This window comes from Petromyzon marinus, chromosome 67 (genome assembly GCF_048934315.1).
Source record: "Petromyzon marinus isolate PM22_M1 ecotype Great Lakes invasive population chromosome 67, UKy_Petmar_22M1.pri1.0, whole genome shotgun sequence".
Classification (NCBI taxonomy): domain Eukaryota; kingdom Metazoa; phylum Chordata; class Hyperoartia; order Petromyzontiformes; family Petromyzontidae; genus Petromyzon; species Petromyzon marinus.
Genome location: NC_133733.1, coordinates 1,454,205 through 1,478,748, shown reverse-complemented (window position 1 = coordinate 1,478,748; position 24,544 = coordinate 1,454,205). Strand labels below are relative to the sequence as shown.

The 24,544-nt window shown below is 53.8% G+C and overlaps 1 protein-coding gene across 1 annotated transcript; it reads right to left on the bottom strand.

The window, feature by feature from the left end:
- Window positions 1–2,942: 2,942 nt before the first annotated feature.
- On the bottom strand, window positions 2,943–19,556 carry LOC116937950 (uncharacterized). The gene is made up of 5 exons (XM_076054725.1): window positions 19,386–19,556; window positions 16,369–17,722; window positions 15,494–15,601; window positions 13,498–13,712; window positions 2,943–8,691 (listed from the first exon to the last, which is right to left on the bottom strand). The coding sequence occupies exons 2-5, from the start codon at window positions 17,701–17,703 to the stop codon at window positions 8,523–8,525; spliced, it is 1,827 nt and encodes a 608-aa protein (XP_075910840.1). The 5' UTR covers window positions 17,704–17,722; window positions 19,386–19,556; the 3' UTR covers window positions 2,943–8,522.
- Between the last annotated feature and the right edge of the window lie 4,988 nt (window positions 19,557–24,544).

The following is a 24,544-nucleotide window of genomic DNA, read 5'->3' as shown; positions in this document are numbered from 1 at the left end:
GTGGGTGTAGACCCAGGACCCCATTTAAACCCACAGTGGCTTGGTCTCAGCTAGCTGATGAAAGTTGCAAGTGAGAATTTCATCATCGCTTGTGACTGGGGTTGGCATCGTCCCCCACTCCTGATTTCGAGGGTAAATGGGCGAGGTTTAGGACTGTGACTCATGCAGCTGCAATGGCTGCTTTGGGTACACGGTCCAGACCTCCTCAGAGACCCTGGCCGACAGAGGAGGTGTTCAAGCTGGCTCAGAAAAAGCGACAGGCCCACTGTCATCGGCTATATCATCCCACGTCGGAGAATGAGGAGGCTTACCACAGCCTTCGCTTGAAGGTTCGGAGAGCCGTGAGGCGCTGCAAGGAAGGGTGGTGGTCGCGGGTTGCTGAGGAGATGTAGTCTGCCTCAATGGCCCGCGATCACAAATCGCTCTTTAATTCCATCAAAAAAGTAACCTGCAGCGCTACACCTATTACCATCATTATGGGAAAGAACGGTGATCCAATCCTTGACCCCAAGGAACAGGTTTTCACCAACCACTACCAACAACCGCCATTCGCCACCATGTGACTGTCACGTCACCACGGAGCCTGTGCCGGGCTAGGTACACTTGGAGGCCAAACGTGAAGTGTTGAATGCCCGCTGCCAGGAGGTCACGGGGCAGACCCAGGTGCCACGGGTCGACTGACTGAGATGACTGGCTGATGCACCACCTGTGCCCCCTACTGTGCCAACCTGCCGTGCTTTAGCTACCCGGCGCTCCGCTCGTTGTTGTGAGCGTCGCTCCTCCACCCTCCGTTGTTGTCGGAGGGCGACTACCTCCAACTGCCCAGTAGCGTCCTTCACGAGCCTCCTCCACAGAGGCCGATCTTGACACCGCTGGTACCAGTCATCGGCAAGTCCACTCAGCTCCACGTCCTCCTGTACCACATCACTCCATCTCCTTTCTAGCCCGTGCTGTGCCCGTTTAGCCCCCTCGATCCGGCCGAACAAAAGCTGTTTAGGCATGCGGTGGCTGGGTATGCGGGCTACATGACCCAGCCAACGCAGCCTTGCCTGCCGAAGGAGCTCACCGATGGGACCTTGTCCAGATCTTTCAAGGATTTATGAGCTCCTCACACAATCCAGCCTGGTTAAACCCAGGATGGATCGTAGGCAGGCCAGCTTAAACGTTTATAACCGGCAAAGATGTACCATTAGGGGGGTCCACGTTTCGCAAGCGTAGAGAAGGGACGGAATAACCGTGGCCGAGAAGACCTGAAGCTTAGTGCGGAGCGACAGACCAGGTAGCTTCCACACAGCGTTACGCAACCGATGAAAATATATTGCCGCTCCACTGATTCGGAGTGAGACCTCTGCTGTAAAACTGGAGCCGGTCATAAGCACACTGCCCAGGTATGGGAAACTCTCCACTCTCTCCACAACTGCCCCATCACCGATTGGGAGTTGTGGGGGTGGAGTGTCCGATGGTACAAAATACCTAGGCAGGTGCTTAGTTTTGGTGGGGCTGATGGTAAGGCCCCATCTCTTAGTGGCACGCTCCAGTCTCAGCAGCAGCATCTCCAACTCCTCCTCTGAATGAGCAGCTATTACCAAATCATCAGCATACATAACGTGGTTGAGCAATAGGGAGCTATCCCTTGACCGCACCCGGGCATCGATCAGCCTCCCATTATATCTGTACCAAATGGAGATTCCCCCGGTACAGCTATTGAAGGCTTCACGAACTACGTGGTCGACAAAGATGTTAAATAATGTGGGAGCCAGAGGACATCCCTGTCGCACCCCAAGGTGTACAGGGAAAGGCTCGGACTCCCGGCCACGTAGTTTTACCCGGGCCCGCTCACCATCATGAAGGTCCTTAATGATCGTGAGCAGAGGGTCAGGTACTCCAAAAGCACGAAAAACAACCCAGAGCCCAGGCCTATTGATGGTATCATAGGCCTTGACCAGGTCAATAAAGCAGAGATGTAGGTCTTGCTGGAATTCCCTACACCTCTGCTGTAGCAGAAGGACAGAAAATATGGCATCTGTGCAGGACCGCCCTTTCCTGAAACCGCATTGGGCCTCCGCAAGCCTCTTCTCAGCATGCCTAGCAAGGCGATGTTGAATAATTCTTGCCAGGACCTTTCCCGGCACACTGAGGAGTGAGATGTCCCTGTAGTTGTTACAGTCTGTGCGGTCCGCCTTCTTAAAGAGGGGGACCACCAGGGCATCCTTCCAATCCTGCGGAACCCGTCCAGTGGTCCAGACTGTTGTTATGATGTCATATAGGGCAGTATGTGCACAATCGCCACCCTCCCTCAGCATTTCGCTTGGGAGATCATCTCTGCCCGCTTCCTTTCCTGGTCTCAGACTCCGGATCGCCTTCAGTACTTCCTCAACAGATGGTACTTCAGCCAGCCACTCACAGGGGGTGACTTCTTCCAATATTTGAGGCACCGCAGCCTCAGCAGTGTCATCCCCACTTTGTGCCACGATGTTTTTTCTGGCTGAGGGATTTTCCCTTCCCCAGGACCTCACAGAAATGATCAGCAAATCTGCAAACCTGTTCCTGGGGGTCGGAGATTGGATCACCGTTTTTTCCCCTAATGATGGTAATAGGTGTGCCGCTGCAGGTTACTTTTTTGTTGGAGTTAAATAGAGATTTGTGATCGCGGGCCACTGAGGCAGACTCCATCTCCTCAGCAACCCGCGATCACACACTCACCCACTCACCCATCCACACACACTCACCCACCCACCCACACACCCATCCTCACACACCCACACACCCATCCACACACACTCACCCACCCACACACCTATCCACACACACCCACACACCCATCCACACCCACCCACACACCCATCCACACACACCCACCCACACACCCATCCACACCCACCCACACACCCACACACCCACCCACCCTTCGACTTGCAGCGAGCGGACGTCTCAGACCGGCAAAGGGTTCATGAGTGTGTGCGGCGTTTATTGTGGAATGCTGTACAATGCTGGGACGTAGGGGATGGGTAAACATCGAGTGGCGTGCAGTGTGCGGTGGCGTGCGATTGGTCTCGTGGTCGACAGTGTCAATGCCCGTAAGCGTCGCGTGGGATACCGTGGTTTGTGCGGTGTGCGGTGCAGCGTGTTGATGCGTGAGACTTGGGGTACAGGGCGAGGGTGGATACTGTGACGTCCTGAGTGTGGGGGTGAGTGTGGGGGTGAGGGTGAGTGTGGGGGTGAGGGTGAGTGTAGGGGAGAGTGTGGGGGAGAGTGTGGGGGGTGAGTGTGTGTGGGTGAGTGTGCGGGGGTGAGTGTGTGGGGGTGAGTGTGGGGGGTGAGTGTGGTGGTGAGTGTGTGGGGGTGAGTGTGGGGGTGAGTGCGGGGGTGAGTGTGGGGGGGTGAGTGTGTTGGGTGTGTGTGGGGGGGTGAGGAGGGTGAGTGTGTGGGGGTGAGTGTGTGGGGGTGAGTGTGTGGGGGTGAGTGTGGAGGTGAGTGTGGGGGTGAGTGCGGGGTTGAGTGTGTGGGGGTGAGTGTGGGGGTGAGTGCGGGGGTTGAGTGTGTGGGGGTGAGTGTGGGGGTGAGTGCGGGGTTGAGTGCGGGAGTGAGTGTGTGGGGTGAGTGTGTGGGGGTGAGTGCGGGGGTGAGTGTGTGGGGTGAGTGTGTGGGGGTGAGTGTGGCGGTGAGTGTGGCGGTGAGTGTGGGGGTGAGTGTGGGGGTGAGTGTGGGGTTGAGTGCGGGGGTGAGTGCGGGGGTGAGTGTGTGGGGTGAGTGTGGGGGTGAGTGTGGGGTTGAGTGCGGGGGTGAGTGCGGGGGTGAGTGTGTGGGGGTGAGTGCGGGGGTGAGTGTGGGGGTGAGTGTGTGTGGGGTGAGTGTGTGGGGTGAGTGTGTGGGGTGAGTGTGGGGGGTGAGTGTGGGGGGTGAGTGTGGGGGGTGAGTGTGTGGGGGTGAGTGTGTGGGGGTGAGTGTGTTGGGGTGAGTATGGGGGTGAGTATGGGGGTGAGTGTGGGGGTGAGTGTGGGGGTGAGTGTGGGGTTGAGTGTGGGGTTGAGTGCGGGGGTGAGTGCGGGGTTGAGTGTGAGGTTGAGTGCGGGGTTGAGTGTGGGGATGAGTGTGGGGATGAGTGTGGGGGTGAGTGTGGGGATGACGCAGTGATTAGCGTCTTTGTACATAATTAGATCAGTGTGCGTGTGAGAGGCTGGTAACACCTCCACTGAGCACGAATTCACACCCGTAGCCGTGGCGGTAACACCCAGCTAAGCCTGTGCTGGAGGCCCTGGGAAGGAGAGGCTGTCTATGAAGCTCACTGCGGAGGAGAGGCCTCCGTTCCTCTGTCGGGAGCTGGACCGGTACTGTCTGGACCTCTGTGGTGTCCAGGAGGTACTGTGGACCGGTTGGAGTCACCATGAGGGGTGGACAGTTCTCCATTCGGAGCAGCAGACTGCCAAACAACAGGGTGTTGCTCTTCTTCTGAACAAAATAATGAAGGAGGTGTGGGAGCGTGGCGGTGAGGTGTGGGAAGCTGTAAGCCCCAGGCTACTTTGGGCTCGCCTTCCCATCAACCGGAGGCGAGGAGTGGTGGTCGTGGTTACTTATGCCCCCACCGAAGATGAACATACGTGGAGGGATGCAGGTAAGGCCGATGAGTCAGATGCCTTCTATGACCTGTTACAGGTGCTGGCTAAAGTGGCACCTCGGGATAGTCATCTTGTTGGGCGACTTCAATGCCCGAGTTGGTCATGATGCTGGCACCTGGTCTGCAGTGATTGGAAGGCATGGGCCAGATAAGCTCAATAACAACGGCAGGAGGCTGCTAGACTTTTGTGCAGCCCATGGGCTTGTAATTACCAACACGCTGTTCCGGCATCGGCGCATCCACACATCATGGATGCATGCCTGGTCCAAGCAAGAACATCTGCTGGATTATATAGTGATGGAACATCGAATGCAGGCCCATGTCCTTGACACCAGGACGTACCGTGGAGCTGATCTGCCCACTGACCATCGACTTGTCATCTGTAAGATGTGCCTGCCATTCTTTCACTCCGGTGGTGGGTGTACACCCAGGACCCCATTCAAACCCTTAGTGGCATGGTCTCAGGTAGCTGATAAAAGTTGCAAGCGAGCATTTAATCAATCGCTTGCGGCTGGGGTTGGCATCGTCCCCCATTCCTCCTGATGTCGAGGGAAAATGGGCAAGGTTTAGGACTGTGGCTCATGCAGCTGCAATGGCTGTGTTGGGTACACGGTCCAGACCTCCCCAGAGACCCTGGCTGACAGAGGAGGTGTTCAATCTGGCTGAGAAAAAGCGACAGGCCCACTCTCATCGGCTACAGCATCCCACGTCAGAGAATGAGGAGGCTTACTGCAGCCTTCGCTTGGAAGTTCGGAGAGCCGTGAGGCGCTGCAAGGAAGGGTGGTGGTCGCGGGTTGCTGAGGAGATGGAGTCTGCTTCAATCGCCCGCGATCACACATCGCTCTTTAACTCCATCAAAAAAGTAACCTGCAGCGCCACAACTATTACCATCATTAGGGGAAAGAACGGTGATCCAATCACCGACCCCCATGAACAGGTTTTGCAGATTTGCTGAGCATTTCTGTGAGGTCCTGGGGGAGGGGACATCCCTCAGCCTGGAAAACATGTGACAAAGTGGGGATGACGCTGCTGAGGCTGCAGTGCCTCAAATATTGGAGGAAGTCACCCCCTGTGAGTGGCAGGCTGAGGTGTCATCTGTTGAGGAAGTACTAAAGGCGATCCAGGGTCTGAGACCAAGAAAGGCACCGGACAGAGAAGATCTCCCAAGCAAAATGCTAAGGGAGAGTAGCGTTTGTGCACAGACTGCCCTACATGAAATCATAACAAGTCTGGACCACAGGACGGATTCCGCAGGATTGGAAGGATGCCCTGGTGGTCCCCCTCTTTAAGAAGGGGGACCGCACAGACTGTAACAACTACAGGAACATCTCACTCCTCAGTATGCCAGGAAAGGTCCTGGCAAGGATTATTCAACATCGCCTTGCTAGGCACGCGGAGGAGAGGCTTGCTGAGCCCCAATACGGTTTCAGGAAAGGGCGGTCCTGCACAGATGCCATATTTCTGTCCGTCTGCTACAACAGAGGTGTAGGGAATTCCAACAAGACCTGCATCTCTGCTTAATTGACCAGGTCAAGGCCTATGATACCATCAGTAGGCTTGGGCTCTGGGTTGCTCTTCGTGCTTTTGGAGTCCCTGACCCTCTGCTCATGATCATTAAGGTCGTTCATGATGGTGAGCGGGCCCAGGTAAAACTACGTGCCCGGGAGTCGGAGCCATTCCCCGTACACCTTGGGGTGCGACAGGGATGTCCTCTGGCCCCCACATTTAACATCTATTTCGACCACGTAGTTCATGAAGCCTTCAATAGATGTACCGGAGGAATTTCCATCTAGTACAGATATAATGGGAGGCTGATCGATGCCCGGGTGCGGTCAAGGGATGGCTCCCTATTGCTCAACCACGTTATGTATGCCGATGATTTGGTAATAGCTGCTCATTCAGAGGAGTTGGAGACGCTGCTGCTGAGACTGGAGCGTGCCACTAAGAGATGGGGCCCTACCATCAGCCCCACCAAAACTAAGCACCTGCCTGGGTATTTTGTACCATCGGACACTCCACCCCCACAACTCCCAATCAGTGATGGGGCAGTTGTGGAGAGAGTGCAGAGTTTCCCATACCTGGGCAGTATGCTTATGACCGGCTCCAGTTTAACAGCAGAGGTCTCACTCCGAATCAGTCGAGCGGCAATATCTTTTCATCGGTTGCGTAATGCTGTGTGGAAGCTACCTGGTCTGTCGCTCCGCACTAAGCTTCAGGTCTTCTCGGCCACGGTCATTCCGTCCCTTCTCTACGCTTGCGAAACGTGGACCCCTCTAATGGTACACCTTCGCCGGTTATAAACGTTTAAGCTGGCCTGCCTACGATCCATCCTGGGTTTAACAAGACTGGATTGTGTGAGGAGCTCATAAATCCTTGAAAAATCTGGACAAGGTCCCATCGGTGAGCTCCTTCGGCAGGCAAGGCTGCGTTGGCTGGGTCATGTAGCCCGCATACCCAGCCACCACATGCCTAAACAGCTTTTGTTCGGCCGGATCGAGGGGGCTAAACGGGCACGGCACGGGCTAGAAAGGAGATGGAGTGATGTGGTACAGGAGGACGTGGAGCTGAATGGACTTGCCGATGACTGGTACCAGCGGTGTCAAGATCGGCCTCTGTGGAGGAGGCTCGTGAAGAATGCTACTGGGAAGATGGAGGCAGTCGCTCTCCAACAACAACGGAGGGTGGAGGAGCGATGCTCACAACAACGAGCGGAGCGCCGGGTAGCTAAAGCACAGGTTGGCACAGTAGGGGGCACAGGTGGAGCATCAACCAGTCATCTCAGTCAGTCGACCCGTGGCACCTGGGTCTGCCCCGTGACCTCCTGCCAGCGGGCATTCGACACTTCATGTGGCCTCAAGGTGCACATGGCCTGGCACAAGCATCGTGTGGACGTCACCGCCACTTAGTGGCGAATGGCGGTTGTTGTTGTTGTACTCTGTCTCTATGTGTGTGTGTACTATGTGTGTGTGTACTCTGTGTGTGTGTGCACTGTATGCGTTTGTATATCTCACGAGCGAGTTCTCCGCACATAGTCTCTGGTAGAGAGTAGAGACACTGAGACAGACAGAGAGACACTGAGACAGAGAGACACTGAGACAGAGAGACACTGAGACAGAGAGACACTGAGACTGAGAGACAGAGAGATATTGAGACAGACAGAGAGACACTGAGACAGAGAGACACTGAGACAGAGAGACAGAGAGATACTGAGAGAGACAGAGAGAGAGACACTGAGACAGAGAGACACTGAGACATTGACAGAGACAGAGAGACACTGAGACAGAGAGAAACTGAGACAGAGAGATCACTCATTGTTTTTTTCGGTAAAGTCACGTATGTAGAAATACAATAAAATCATATTAAAACCAAAAACAATCACGACGTTTCGATCACAACGCAAGCGATCTTCATCAGGTGTCAAGAACAAATCACAGAGGTAAATACAACAAAAAGATGAGAGACGAGAATTCAACAAACCGTGACTTTACCGAAAAAAACAATGAGTAATTTTATGCAGTCACGAAAGCTTTAATACTTTATTAGACAGAGAGATATTGAGACAGACAGAGAGACACTGAGACAGAGAGACACTGAGACATTGAGAGAGACACAGAGACAGAGAGACACTGAGACAGAAAGACACTGAGACAGATAGACACTGAGACAGAGAGACACTGAGACAGAAAGACACTGAGACAGAGAGACACTGAGACAGACAGAGAGACACAGCCTGTTGGTGGTGGTGGTACTCTGTGTCTCAGTGTTTCAGTGTTTCAGTGTCTCAGCGTGGTGGTGGTGGTTGAGATAGAGAGAGTACTCTGTGTCTCTGTGTCTCAGTGTCTCAGCCTGGTGGTGGTGGTGGTGGTGGCGGTGGTGGTGTTGGTGGTGGCGGTGGTGGCGGCCTCCGTCACCGCGTGGCCGCTGGTGCAGCGGCAGCGGTGGCGCTGCAGGAGGTGGAGGAGCAGCAGCGGCAGCGGTGGCGGCGCTGCCTCCTGGCCTCCGTGGAGACGGCACGGAGGAGCTCCGCCTGGGCGCGGAGCTCCGCGCGGCGCTCTCGCCGCTTGCCGCGGAGCCAGCTGGACAACAACAACAACAACATGAAGAACAACAAGAAGAACAATAACGACAAGAACAAACAAGAACGACATGAACAACAGAAACAACAAGAACAACAACAATAAGAACGATGACAAACAATGGCTGGTTTCCTGGCAGGATTCCTGAATGGATTCCTGGCTGGATTCCTGGATGGATTCCTGAATGGATTCCTGGCTGGTTTCCTGGCTGGTTTCCTGGATGGATTCCTGGCAGGATTCCTGAATGGATTCCTGAATGGATTCCTGGCTGTATTCCTGGATGGATTCCTGGCTGGATTCCTGAATGGATTCCTGGCTGGATTCCTGAATGGATTCCTGGATGGATTCCTGGCTGGTTTCCTGGATGGATTCCTGGCTGGATTCCTGGATGGATTCCTGGCTGGTTTCCTGGCTGGATTCCTGAATGGATTCCTGGATGGATTCCTGGCTGGATTCCTGGCTGGATTCCTGGATGGATTCCTGGATGGATTCCTGAATGGATTCCTGGATGGATTCCTGGATGGATTCCTGGCTGGTTTCCTGGATGGATTCCTGGCTGGATTCCTGGATGGATTCCTGGCTGGATTCCTGGATGGATTCCTGGCTGGTTTCCTGGATGGATTCCTGGATGGTTTCCTGGATGGATTCCTGGCTGGATTCCTGGCTGGATTCGTGGCTGGTTTCCTGAATGGATTCCTGGCTGGATTCCTGGATGGATTCCTGGCTGGTTTCCTGGCTGGATTCCTGGATGGATTCCTGGCTAGTTTCCTGGCTGGATTCCTGGCTGGTTTCCTGGCTGGATTCCTGGATGGCTTCCTGGCTAGTTTCCTGGCTGGATTCCTGGCTAGTTCCCTGGCTGGATTCCTGGATGGATTCCTGGATGGATTCCTGGATGGCTTCCTGGCTAGTTTCCTGGCTGGATTCCTGGCTGGTTTCCTGAATGGATTCCTGGCTGGATTCCTGGATGGATTCCTGGCTAGTTTCCTGGCTGGATTCCTGGCTGGATTCCTGGCTGGTTTCCTGGCTGGATTCCTGGCTGGATTCCTGGCTGGATTCCTGGCTGGTTTCCTGGCTGGATTCCTGGATGGATTCCTGGCTGGATTCCTGAATGGATTCCTGGCTGGATTCCTGGATTCCTGGCTGGATTCCTGAATGGATTCCTGGATGGATTCCTGGCTGGATTCCTGGCTGGATTCCTGAATGGATTCCTGGATGGATTCCTGGATGGATTCCTGGCTGGTTTCCTGGATGGATTCCTGGCTGGATTCCTGGATGGATTCCTGGCTGGATTCCTGGATGGATGCCTGGCTGGTTTCCTGGATGGATTGCTGGATGGTTTCCTGGATGGATTCCTGGATGGCTTCCTGGCTAGTTTCCTGGCTGGATTCCTGGCTGGTTTCCTGAATGGATTCCTGGCTGGATTCCTGGATGGATTCCTGGCTAGTTTCCTGGCTGGATTCCTGGCTCGATTCCTGGCTGGATTCCTGGCTGGTTTCCTGGCTGGATTCCTGGCTGGATTCCTGGCTGGATTCCTGGCTGGTTTCCTGGATGGATTCCTGGCTGGATTCCTGAATGGATTCCTGGCTGGATTCCTGGATGGATTCCTGGCTGGATTCATGAATGGATTCCTGGATGGATTCCTGGCTGGATTCCTGGCTGGATTCCTGAATGGATTCCTGGATGGATTCCTGGATGGATTCCTGGATGGATTCCTGGCTGGTTTCCTGGATGGATTCCTGGCTGGATTCCTGGATGGATTCCTGGCTGGATTCCTGGATGGATTCCTGGCTGGTTTCCTGGATGGATTGCTGGATGGTTTCCTGGATGGATTCCTGGCTGGATTCCTGGCTGGATTCTTGGCTGGTTTCCTGAATGGATGCCTGGCTGGATTCCTGGATGGATTCCTGGCTGGTTTCCTGGCTGGATTCCTGGATGGATTCTTGGCTAGTTTCCTGGCTGGATTCCTGGCTGGTTTCCTGGCTGGATTCCTGGATGGCTTCCTGGCTAGTTTCCTGGCTGGATTCCTGGCTAGTTCCCTGGCTGGATTCCTGGATGGATTCCTGGATGGCTTCCTGGCTAGTTTCCTGGCTGGATTCCTAGCTGGTTTCCTGAATGGATTCCTGGCTGGATTCCTGGATGGATTCCTGGATGGATTCCTGGCTAGTTTCCTGGCTGGATTCCTGGCTGGATTCCTGGCTGGATTCCTGGCTGGTTTCCTGGCTGGATTCCTGGCTGGATTCCTGGCTGGATTCCTGGCTGGTTTCCTGGCTGGATTCCTGGATGGATTCCTGGCTGGATTCCTGAATGGATTCCTGGCTGGATTCCTGGATGGATTTCTGGCTGGATTCCTGAATGGATTCCTGGCTGGATTCCTGGCTAGTTTCCTGGCTGGATTCCTGGCTGGTTTCCTGGCTGGTTTCCTGGCTGGATTCCTGGATGGATTCCTGGCTAGTTTCCTGGCTGGATTCCTGGATGGATTCCTGGCTGGATTCCTGGCTCGCTGGCTGGATTCCTGACTGGATTCCTGACTGGCAGCATCCCTGGATGGATTCCTGGATGGATTCCTGGCTGGCAGGATTCCTGAATGGATTCCTGACTGGCTGGATCCCTGGCTGGATTTATGGCTAGCTGGCTGGATTCCTGGCTGGATTCCTGGCTGGATTCCTGGCTGGATTCTTGGCTGGCTGGCTGGCTGGATTCCTGACTGGATTCCTGGCTGGCTGGATTTCTTGATATCTGGCTGAATTCATGACTGGCTGGCTGGATTCCTGGGTGGCTGGATCCCTGGCTGGCTGGCTGGATGGTGCGGTGTGCATAAGTGCGTTGTGTGTACGTGTTGTGTGTACATGTGTGTACATGCGGTGTGTGCCTTGTGTGTATATGCCTAAGTGCGTGTACATGCGTTGTTGTTGTGTGTTGTTGTGCGCCATTGTGTTTGTGTATACTGTGGAGTGTGTACGTGCTGTGTGTGTGTGCGTACATGTGCTGTGTGTGCGGTGTGTGTTTGCGGTGTGTGCGCTGTATGCGGTGTGTGTCTATGTATTTGCGATGTGTGTGTGGTGTGTGTGGTGTGTGTACGGTGTGTGTGTGTATGTGCGGTGTGTGCGCGGTGTGTGTGTGCGGTGTGTGTGTACGTGTGGTGTGTGAGGTGTGTGTATGTATGTGCGGTGTGTGTGTGTGCATGCGGTGTCTGTGTGTACGTGTGGTGTGTGCGGTGTGTGTGTATGCACATGCAGTGTATGCGGTGTGTATGTGTGTGTGCAGTGTGTGTGGGTGCGATGTGTGTTGTGTGTGTGTGTGTGTGCGGTGTGTGTGTGTGTGTGCGGTGTGTGTGTGCGGTGTGTGTATGTGTGTGCGGTGTGTGTGTGTGTGTGCGGGGTGTGTGTGCGGTGTGTGTGTGCGATGTGTGTGTGCGATGTGTTTGTGGTGTGTGTGTGTGTGCGGTGTGTGTATGTGTGTGTGCGGGGTGTGTGTGTGTGCGGTGTGTGTGGTGTGTGCAGTGTGTGCGGTGTGTGTGTGAGATGTGTGTGGTGTGTGTGTGTGGTGTGTGTATGTACGGTGTGTGCGGTGTGTGTGTGCGTTGTGTGTGTGTGTGCGGTGTGTGTGGTGTGTGTATGTGCGGTGTGTGTGTGTGTGTGTGTGTGCGGTGTGTGTGTGCGATGTGTGTGTGTGTATGTGTGCGGTGTGTGTGGTGTGTGTGGTGTGTGTATGTACGGTGTGTGCGGTGTGTGTGGTGTGTCTGGTGTGTGTGTGGTGTGTGTGGTGTGTGTGTGGTGTGTGTGTGGTGTGTGTGTGGTGTGTGTGTGCGGTGTGTGCGGTGTGTGCGGTGTGTGTTTGTGCGGTGTGTGTGTGGTGTGTGTGGTGCAGTGTGTGTGTGTGCGGTGTGTGTGTGCGGTGTGTGTGTGCGGGGTGTGTGTGTGTGTGGTGTGTGCAGTGTGTGCAGTGTATGTGTGGTGTGTGTGTGTGGTGTGTGTGTGGTGTATTTGGTGTGTGTGTGTGCGGTGTGTGTGTGTAGTGTGTGTGTGTGTGTGTGCGGTGTGTGCGGTGTGTGTGTATGTGTGTGTGTATGTGTGTGGTGTATATGTGTGTGTGTGTATGTGTGTGTGTATGTGTGTGTGTGGGGTGTGTGTGTGTGTGTGTGCGGTGTGTGTGTGTGCAGTGTGTGTGTGTGTGGTGTGTGTGTGCGGGGTGTGTGTGTGTGTGTGCGGTGTGTGTGTGCGGTGTGTGTGTGTGGTGTGTGTGTGTGCGGGGTGTGTGTGCGGTGTGTGTGTGCGGTGTGTGTGTGGTGTGTGTGGTGTGTGCAGTGTGTGTGTGGTGTGTGTGGTGTGTGTGCGGTGTGTGTGTGTGCGGGGTGTGTGTGTGTGTGTGCGGTGTGTGTGTGTGTGTGGTGCGTGTGTGCGGGGTGTGTGTGGTGTGTGTGGTGTGTGCAGTGTGTGTGTGGTGTGTGTGTGTGGTGTGTGTGTGGTGTATTTGGTGTGTTTGCGGTGTGTGTGTGTGTGGTGTGTGTGTGTGGTGTGTGTGTGAGGTGTGTGTGTGAGGTGTGTGCAGTGTGTGTGTGTGTGGTGTGCGTGTGGCGTGTGTATGTGTGTGTGTGTGTGTGCGGTGTGTGCGGTGTGTGTGTATGTGTGTGTGTATGTGTGTGGTGTATGTGTATGTGTGTGTGTATGTGTGCGGTGTGTGTGTGTATGTGTGTGTATGCATATGTGTGTGTGTGTGTATGCATATGTGTGTGTGTGTATGTGTGTGTGTATGTGTGTGTATGTATGTGTGTGGTGTGTATGTGTGTGTGTATGTGTGTGTGCGTACGTGCGGAACGCGCGCTCAGGGTCGCGTGTCGGTGACCGCTCGCCGCCGTGCGCCCACTGGTGACTCAGAGCGTCACCGCCACCACCACCACCGTCACCGCCGTGCCACTGCCGGCGCCGCTCCTCCTCCTCCTCCCGCTGGTGCCGCCGCTGGGCGCTCTTCTGGCGGAGCCACGCCGACACCGAGGGGCCCTGCGGTGGCGGCCGCCGGCAAGACTGCGGCACCACCATCACGGCGTCAACAACGACAACAACATTCACCCCCCGTGTAGCCTCTAACAGGCTGTAGGGGCAAGTGCTGTAAGTAGCGAGTAGCAGCAGCACCTATGAAGGTAGACACAGACAAAGGTCCCCCGTGTAGCCTCTAACAGGCTGTAGGGGCAAGTGCCGTGAGTAGCGAGTAGCAGCAGCGCCTGTGAAGGTAGACACAGACAAAGTTCCCCCGTGTAGCCTCTAACAGACTGTAGGGGCAAGTGCTGTTAGCGAGCAGCACCTATGAAGGCTACCGGCACTGTGGCACACGAGGGAGTGGGTGGCTACCAGCACCACGCCCGGCCGCCTTTGTCTCCCCCAGTGGCGATGTCTTACTACACACAGCACCAGGTGACTAATTTGAGGCTGAGTCGATCTAGGGGAGGCCCAGGACCGGTTCAGCAAATCGTCACTGGTGGTGTTGGTGGCCGTGAGCGGGAATCGAACTCGGGACGCCGGGTTCGTAAGCTCAGCGTAGCGCTAACCGCTGCACCACCGCTGCACATGAGCACCTGGTGCTGTGTGTAGTAAACATCGCTACTGGGGAGACAAAGGCGGCCGGGCGTAGTGCTGGTGGCCACCCACCCCCCTCTTGTGTGCCACAGTGCCGGTAGCCTTCACAGGTGCTGCTCGCTAACAGCACTTGCCCCTACAGCCTGTTAGAGGCTACACGGGGGACCTTTATCTGTGTCTACCTTCACAGGTGCTGCTGCTACTCGCTACTCACAGCACTTGCCCCTCCAGCCTGTTAGAGGCTACACGGGGGGTCTTTGGTTGTTGCTGTGGTTGTTGGCACAATTGGGGGCACAGGTGGTGCATCTGCCAGTCATCTCAGTCAGTCAACCCATGGCACCTGCTGGGTCTGTCCCGTGACTTCCTCATGCGCCTAGCCTGGTACAGCAGTCAACCCATGGGATCTGCTGGGTCTGTCCCGTGACCTCCTCATGCACCTAGCCTGGCACAGCAGTCAACCCATGGCACCCGGGTCTGTCCTGTGACCTCTTCCTGCACCTAGCCTGGCACAGCAGTCAACCCATGGCACCTGCTGGGTCTGTTCCGTCACCTCCTCATGCACCTAGCCTGGCACCATCAGTCAGCCCACGGCACCTGCTGGATCTGTCCCGTGACCTCCTCCTGCACCTAGCCTGGCACAGCAGTCAACCCATGGCACCCGGGTCTGTCCTGTGATCTCTTCCTGCACCTAGCCTGGCACAGCAGTCAACCCATGGCACCTGCTGGGTCTGTTCCGTGACCTCCTCATGCACCTAGCCTGGCACCATCAGTCAGCCCACGGCACCTGCTGGATCTGTCCCGTGACCTCCTCCTGCACCTAGCTTGGCACAGCAGTCAACCCATGGCACCTGTTGGATCTGTCCCGTGACCTCCTGCACCTAGCCTGGCACAGCAGTAAACCCATGGCACCTGCTGGGTCTGTCCCGTGACCTCCTCATGCACCTAGCCTGGCACAGCAGTCAACCCATGGCACCTGCTGGGTCTGTCCCGTGACCTCCTCCTGTCAGCTGGGAGTGGTTGTGTTGGCGATTGTTGCTGTGGTGGTGGTTTTGGTGGTGGTGGTTGTGGTGTTGTTGCTGTGGTGGTGGTGATTGTGTTGGTTGTGGTGGTGTTGTTTCTGTGGTTGTTGTTGCTTTGGTGGTGGTGGTGGTTGGTCGTTGTGATGGTGACGTTGTTGCTGTGGTTGTTGCTGTGGTGGTTGGTTGTGGTGGTGGTGGTGTTGCTGATGTCACCCTGAGCTCCTTCTCGGACTGCTCCTGCTGCTGCTGCTGCTCCTGCTGCTGCTGCTGCTTGCGCTGCAGCCACTTGTGGAAGGCAGCCTCACATTCCCGTCGCCTCTCCTGCACCACCACCAACGCCACCACCGCAGCAACCACCACAACCATTGCAGAAACAACCACCGCAACCACCACAACTACAAACATCATTGGGGTGGTGGCGATGATGATTGAGATTATTATTATTGAGATGGTGGTGGTGATGATTGAGATGATGATTGAGGTGGGGAATGATGTGATTATTATGGTGATTGTGGTGATGATGATGATGGTGGTGGATGCTGATGATGCAGCTGTTGATGATCAAGATGATGGTGATGCTGTTGATGACCGTGAGGCTGACGCTGATCACGACGCTGATGATGCTGATCACGACACTGATGATGAAGATCACGACGCTGATGACGATCGCGACGCTGATGATGATGAAGATCACGACGCTGATGATTAAGATCACGACGCTGATGATGATCGCGACACTGATGATGATGATCACGACGCTGATGATGCTGATCACGACACTGATGATGCTGATCACGACGCTGATGATGATGATCGCGACGCTGATGATGATCGCGACGCTGATGATGATGATGATCATGACGCTGATGATGATGGTCACGACGCTGATGATGATGATGATTGTGACGCTGATGATGATCACGACGCTGATGATGATCACGACGCTGATGATGATCGTGACGCTGATGATGATGATCACGACGCTGATGATGATGATGATCGCGACGCTGATGCTGATGATGATCGCGACGCTGATGCTGATGATGATCACGACGCTGATGATGATGATCGCGACGCTGATGCTGCACCTCCTCTCTCAGCCGCCGTTCCTCCTCCTCCTGCTGCACCTTCCTCCTCCCCCCTCCCCTCCCTTCCCCCACCCGGCCCCTGACCCCACCACCACCACCACCGCCACCACCGCCGCCACCGCCACCACCACCAACCCTCACCGGGGTCTGAACCCCGACGTCCACCCTCGGTGACCTTGACGGTGACCCAACAACAACTGCTCCGACCACCTCCTCCACCACCTCCACCACCTCCACCACCTCCTCCACTTCCTGCTGCTGTCCATGCTGTGCGTGGCCATCTTCCCCATTCCTGCCGCTGCCGCTGCCACCGCCGCCGCCGTGGGCTGAAGTGGAGCCACTCAGGAACTCAAACTTCCCGTCGCGCTCCACCACGATGGCCTCGTCCGCCTCTCCCGGAGGACGAGGCCAGGCGGCCCCTCCGTCAGTCTCCTCCCCCTCCTCCTCCTCCTTCTCCTCCTCGTCGTCGTCGTCATGACCACCGACACCTCGTCCACTGCCTACTCCTCCTCCATCTCCTCCATCTCCTCCTCCATCTCCTCCATCTTCTCCTCCATCACCACCTCCCCCGATTCTTCCTCCATCTTCTCCTCCATCTCCTCCATCTCCTCCTCCATCTCCTCCACTGCCTACTCCTCCTCCATCTCCTCCATCTCCTCCTCCATCTCCTCCTCCATCTTCTCCTCTATCTCCTCCATCTTCTCCTCCATCTCCTCCACTGCCTACTCCATCTCCTCCTCCATCTCCTCCATCACCACCTCCTCCTCCATCACCACCTCCTCCTCCGTCACCATCTCCCCCTATTCTTCCTCCATCTTCTCCTCCATCACCACCTCCTCCACCTCCGCCATCTTCTAGCCATGTAGCTCCACCACCTCCTCTGCCTCCAACGCCTCCTCCACCTCCTCCAACTTCTCCACCTCCTCCTTCATCACCTCCTCCTCTTCTTCGTCGTCCTGCTCCTCTCCCGGCCGCTGAGGTGCCCGTCCGGCCCAGCCGACCGTCCGCTGCTGCGTCTGCGTTCTCCACCACCTCCTCCTCCTCCTGCTGCTCCTCCTGCTGCTGCTGCTGCTGCTGCACCGCCTTCACCACCGAGGGTGGACGTGAAAGCGGCCGGCGTCCTGGCCTCACGGCATCGTCGTGATCGTCGTCGTCGTCGTCGGAGAAGGAGTCACCGCTGAACTCATCCTCGCCATAATCGCTCTCGCTGCGCACGCCGCCGCTGTAGCTGCCATCGTGGTCCCCCTCCGCCTCCTCCTCCGGCGTCTTGCCCCTGCGTCCGGATGCCCGCGCCGGAGCCGTGGTGCCTTGGGTGGGGGCCTCCTTCCCAGCCATTCGCGGCGACAAACGTCTCCTGGAATGGTCGCATCGGGTAACCCCACACCACCACCACCGCCTCACTGGTTAGAGATCTGGGAGACTGCGCACACACACACACACGCTGTACACCATGTGTACGCACCGCGCACACTGTACACACGGCACACGCTGGACACACACACACACGTCACGCACTGCATACTACACAAACTATAACACTACACACACGCACTATACATAGTACGCACACACTATACATACCATACACACACACGCTATATATGTCTCACACACTACACTACACACGCCATAGTGAACCCGCAAACTATCGCCCGCTCTCAATCCCGAGCACTGATTTCGAAAGGTCACAGTGCGCCCCGCGTCCGAAGCGGCCGCTACTTCCCCCAACGTCGCTGCGACGGGCGGAATCAACCCCGTTGCAGTCGGCGTCATCGGAAGTTGCACAGCGACGGAGACGGCTCCGGCTTTCCAAGATCACCGATGACCCTCTTACAAGATCACCGATGACCCTCTTACAAGATCACCAATTGGCGCCGGCTTGCGCCAACAGCCTTGTTTGGCCTCCCGTCTCTCGGCTGCCTTCGACGACCGTCGGCCGTGAGATGGGTGGCCCATCGGGCAGGCTACGGTTAAGATTCGGCGGCCATGGGATTACGGGCACGGGGGTAGATCGAGTCGCTACCTGCGCGGTCGATCGCAGTGCGTTAAGCTTGGCGGCCAAACGCTCATCGCGCCCCCCCCGCTCTACAACGTATCCTGGCCGAGTACGGTGCCAACAGTGAAAGTTGGAGAACCGCCAAGGTAGACGTGAACTCCCTGCCGACCCCTCCTGCCTGATGAAAATCTGTCGCGTCTTCCAGCCAAGCAAGATTTCAAACCGGGACCCGTGCATCGAGACCGCTTCAAGATGCGTAATGCGGGAGGGGGGGGGGGCACGTAACAGCGAGAGAGAGGGGACTCGGGTGGTTGGGGCATGTGCTGAGAACGGAACCCGAGTCCATGGACACCACGAGGGAAGAGACCACGGGGGGGGGGGAGGCCGTAGGCCACCTGGCGACGCGTGGGGAGCCACGGGCCCCCTTGCTACTCACCGACCGCCAACACCCGTCGCATTTGCGTCACATCAAGTCCTATCGGTGAGCCGAGGACGCACGCGTTCGTGTCACAGCGGCGTAGTTGAAAAAATCTGGCAACGGAGGCGGCCTCGGGCACCGCGTGGGGTCAAGCGCGGGCGCGCGAAACGAAAACGGTGGCTCAATCGAGGAGGGGGAAACTAAATAGGAGGTCCTCCGGGTCGGCGCTCGGGGCTCGGGCGACTAAAACATTCGCGGGCGGGATCGTTCGTGGCGGTCGTAGACTGCAGGGTCCAGTTTCATGTACACGACCAGAGCACGTTTTTTTTTGTTTCCATGTTCACCGCAAGCACAATGCCTGGTTAAATGCAGTGACGTGATTCCTCGCAAAGGGTTTCAGTTTGGTGTTTAAACATCTTAACGCCTCCTGTTTTATTGCCAGAACGGGTAAAACCTATTCTGAAATTCAGTTTCCTACTCGCGTCTAAAGAGCCCTCGGGCACCACACTTACTCAGCTACTCCGCTTCGCTCCCTGTGGAGCGCAATGCCCCAACAAGGCCACGGCCATGCTGGAAGACCGCTAGCAGCTTTCTCTGCCTCACCCCAGGACGGTCCCCCCCCACGTTCTTCCGTGTGTCTTGAACGGTGCGTCGCCAGGTGGTCCACCGTCTGCCCCCGTGGTCTCTTCCCTTGTGGTGTCCACCGGAAGGGCAAGTTTTCGCTATCGACTCGGGTTCCATTCTCAGCACGTGCCCCAGCCACCCGAATCCCCTCTCTCTCTGTTATGCCTTCCCCCCCGCCCCCCGCGTTACGCATCTTCAAGTGGCCTCGATGTACGGGTCCCGGTTTGGAATCTTGTTAGGGCAGAAGAAGCGACAGACTTTTCTACCGGGGTTTCTGCGACAGCCTGGACCGCCACAGTTGGGTTCGTGCCATAGCCCACACGGTCGGCGGCGTTCGCGGCGTAGTGGCACACCGACCAAGTCTCGACGGGCGCGACAGCTCGCCGGCTCTACGGGACGTCCGGCAAGAGGCATCACCAAAGCTGCGGCGATTACAACGCTCCACGGCGCGTGTCGTGACGGGGGTCTACCGCGAGATCCGACACCGTGTCCGCCCATCGCGCGCCGTGCCGCTTTTGCTTCCGGCCGGCCGAACGTGACCCGGCGTCACGAGGTGGCACTCGTTACGCGCAGAGTGCTTTGCCGCGAAAGAACCCGCAAAAGCCTCGCTGATCGTAAACCGCGATCAGTGAGTGAGGCTTACGGCCAGGCCATCGGGACAGAGGCGGCGCTTTGAGACGCTGCTTAAGCGACCGTCTGGAACGCTCTTCCCTTCCGATATTCGGGAGCCCTTGGGAGCTATGCTGCACTTTTGCATCAGCAACATCGAGATTACCAAACTCATTTCTTCAGAACTGCTGCTGCTGTGTGTTTAATTTGTTGACCTTCCCCTGCACCTCCGATTAGCACGGCTGACTAAGTACATTGATAAAGACGTTTAACATACATACACGCTATTTCGAAATTTACACACTATACATACTACACACTATAGTACTACACACACACTATAAATACTACACACACTACCCATACTACACACACACTACAAACTACACACACTACACACACACAGTACACACACAGTACACACACTACACACTAGACACACTACTTACACACACACTACACACTACAACCAAACTACAAAAACACACACGCACTACAAACACACTACACACACTGCAGACACACTACACACACCACGTTACATACACACACACTACATACACACATTACATACACACACTACACACACAAACTAAATACACACACACACTACACACACCACATTACATACACACCACACACAGACACTACACACACACTACACACACACTACACACACTACACACTACATACACACACACTACATACACACACCACATTACATACACACACTACACACTACATACACACACTACACACACACACTACATACACACACACTACACACTACATACACACACCACATTACATACACACACTACACACACACACTACACATACACACACCACATTACATACACACACTACACACTACACATACACACACCACACTACACACACCACATTACATACACACACTACATACACACACTACATACACACACCACACACACACTACACACATTACATACACACACTACACACACCACATTACATACACACACTACACACTACATACACACACTACACACTACATACACACACACTACACACTACATACACACACTACACACTACATACACACACTACACACTACATACACACACTACATTACATACACACACCACATTACATACACACACACACTACACACACACACCACGTTACATACACATATTACAATACATACACACACTACACACACCACATTACATATACACACACACTACATACACACACTACACACACCACATTACATATACACACACTACATACACACACTACACACTACATACACACACTACACACACCACATTACATACACACACTACACACACCACATTACATACACACACTACACACACACCACGTTACATACACATGTTACACTACATACACACACTACATACACACCACATAACATACACACATTACACACTATATACACACACTACACACACTACATACACACACACACTACACACACCACACTACACACATTACATACACACACTACACACATTACATACACACACTACACACACACACTACATAAACACACCACATTACATTAATACACCACATTACATACACACACACACTACATACACTACACACACACTACACACACACACTACACACACTACACACACACACACTACATACGCACACACTACATACACACCACATTACATACACACCACACTACACACACCACATTACGTACACATACACACCACACACACTACACACTACATACACACTACATACGCACACACTACATACACACACTACATTACATACACACCACACTACACACACTACACACACACACCACACACACTACACACACTACACACACACTACACTACACACACTACAAACACACTACACACACTACACACACACAATACACACACACTACACACACAATACACACACACTACACACACACTACACTACACACACACTACAAACACACTACACACACTACACACACACAATACACACACACTACACACACTACACACACACTACACACACACTACACACACACTACACACACACACTACACACACACACCACGCTACACACACACAGACACACAACACACACACAGACACACACCACGCTACACTACATGCACACACTACACACACACTACATACACACACTACACACACACTACACACACACATTACACACACTACACACACACCACACTACACACACACTACACACACTACACACACACACCACACTACACACACACTACACACACACAATACACACACACTACACACACTACACACACACAATACACACACACTACACACACACCACACTACTGTACCGCTCTCCGCTCTCTCTCTCTCCCCTCTCGTCGCTTTCCGGCGTCTGTGGTTGCCAGGGGATCGGCACCACGACACGGAGGCACGCCTCCTGCTACACACACACACCACGTTACATACATACACACTACATACACACACTACACACACACCACGTTACATACACACACACTACACACACTACACACACACCACGTTACATACACACACACACTACACACACACACCACGTTACATACACACACTACATACACTACGTTACATACACGCACACACCACGTTACATACATACACACTACATACACACACTACACACACACACACCACGTTACATACACACACACACTACATACACTACACACACTACACCACGTTACATACACACACACTACATACACTACACATACACTACACACACACACCACGTTACACACACACACACACTACATACACTACACATACACTACACACACACACCACGTTACATACACACACACACTACATACACTACACACACACACAGCACATTACATACACTACATACACCACGTTACATACACACACTACACACACACCACGTTACATACACACACACACTACATACACTACACACACATACACTACATACACTACACACACATACACTACATACAAACACTACACACACACACTACATACACTACACACACACACCACGTTACATACACACACACTACACACACCACGTTACATACATACACACACACCACACACACACACACCACGTTACATACACACACTACACACTACATACACACACTACACACACCACGTTACATACACACACTACATACACACACACGCTACATACACACACTACATACACTACACACACACAGCACATTACATACACACACTACATACACCACGTTACATACACTACATACACACACACTACATACACTACACACACACACCACGTTACATACACACACTACATACACACTACATCCACACACTACACACACACAGCACGTTACATACACACACACTACATCCACACACTACACACACACAGCACGTTACACACATACACACACTACACACACACCACGTTACACACATACACACTACATACACACACTACATACACACACTACACTACATACACACTACACACATTACATACAGACACTACACACACACCACGTTACATACACACACACTACATACACTACACACACACAGCACATTACATACACACACTACATACACACCACATACTACACACACCACACACTACATACACACACACACTACACATACACTACATACACACACTACACATACACTACATACACACACTACACACACACACTACACACTACATACACACACTACACACACCACGTTACATACACACACACTACATACACACACACACTACATACACACACACAGCACGTTACATACACACACTACATACACCACGTTACATACACTACATACACACACACTACATACACTACACACACACACCACGTTACATACACACACTACATACACACACTACATCCACACACTACACACACACAGCACGTTACATACACACACACTACATCCACATACTACACACACACAGCACGTTACACACATACACACACTACACACACACACACCACGTTACACACATACACACTACATACACACACTACATACACACACTACACTACATACACACTACACACATTACATACACACACTACACACACACACCACGTTACATACACACACACTACATACACTACACACACACAGCACATTACATACACACACTACATACACACCACACACTACACACACCACACACTACATACACACACACACTACACATACACTACATACACACACTACACACACACTACACATACACTACATACACACACTACACACACACTACACACACACCACGTTACATACACACACACTACATACACACACTACACACACTACACTACATACACACTACACACATTACATACACACACACACCACATTACATACACACACTACACACACACCACATTACATACACACACACCACATACACACACTACATACACACACTACACACATTACATACACACACTACACACACTATATACACACACTACATACACTACACACACACTACAAACA

Excerpts from the sequence above, each read along its gene's own strand:
- LOC116937950 (XM_076054725.1), bottom strand. The coding sequence starts at position 17,703 with ATGGCTGGGAAGGAGGCCCCCACCCAAGGCACCACGGCTCCGGCGCGG. Across the intron at positions 15,602-16,368 it reads AACGGCGGCTGAGAGAGGAG|GAGAGGCGACGGGAATGTGA; the intron begins GTGCAGCATCAG and ends GTGGTGGTGCAG. Across the intron at positions 13,713-15,493 it reads AGTCCGAGAAGGAGCTCAGG|TCTTGCCGGCGGCCGCCACC; the intron begins GTGACATCAGCA and ends GTGGTGCCGCAG.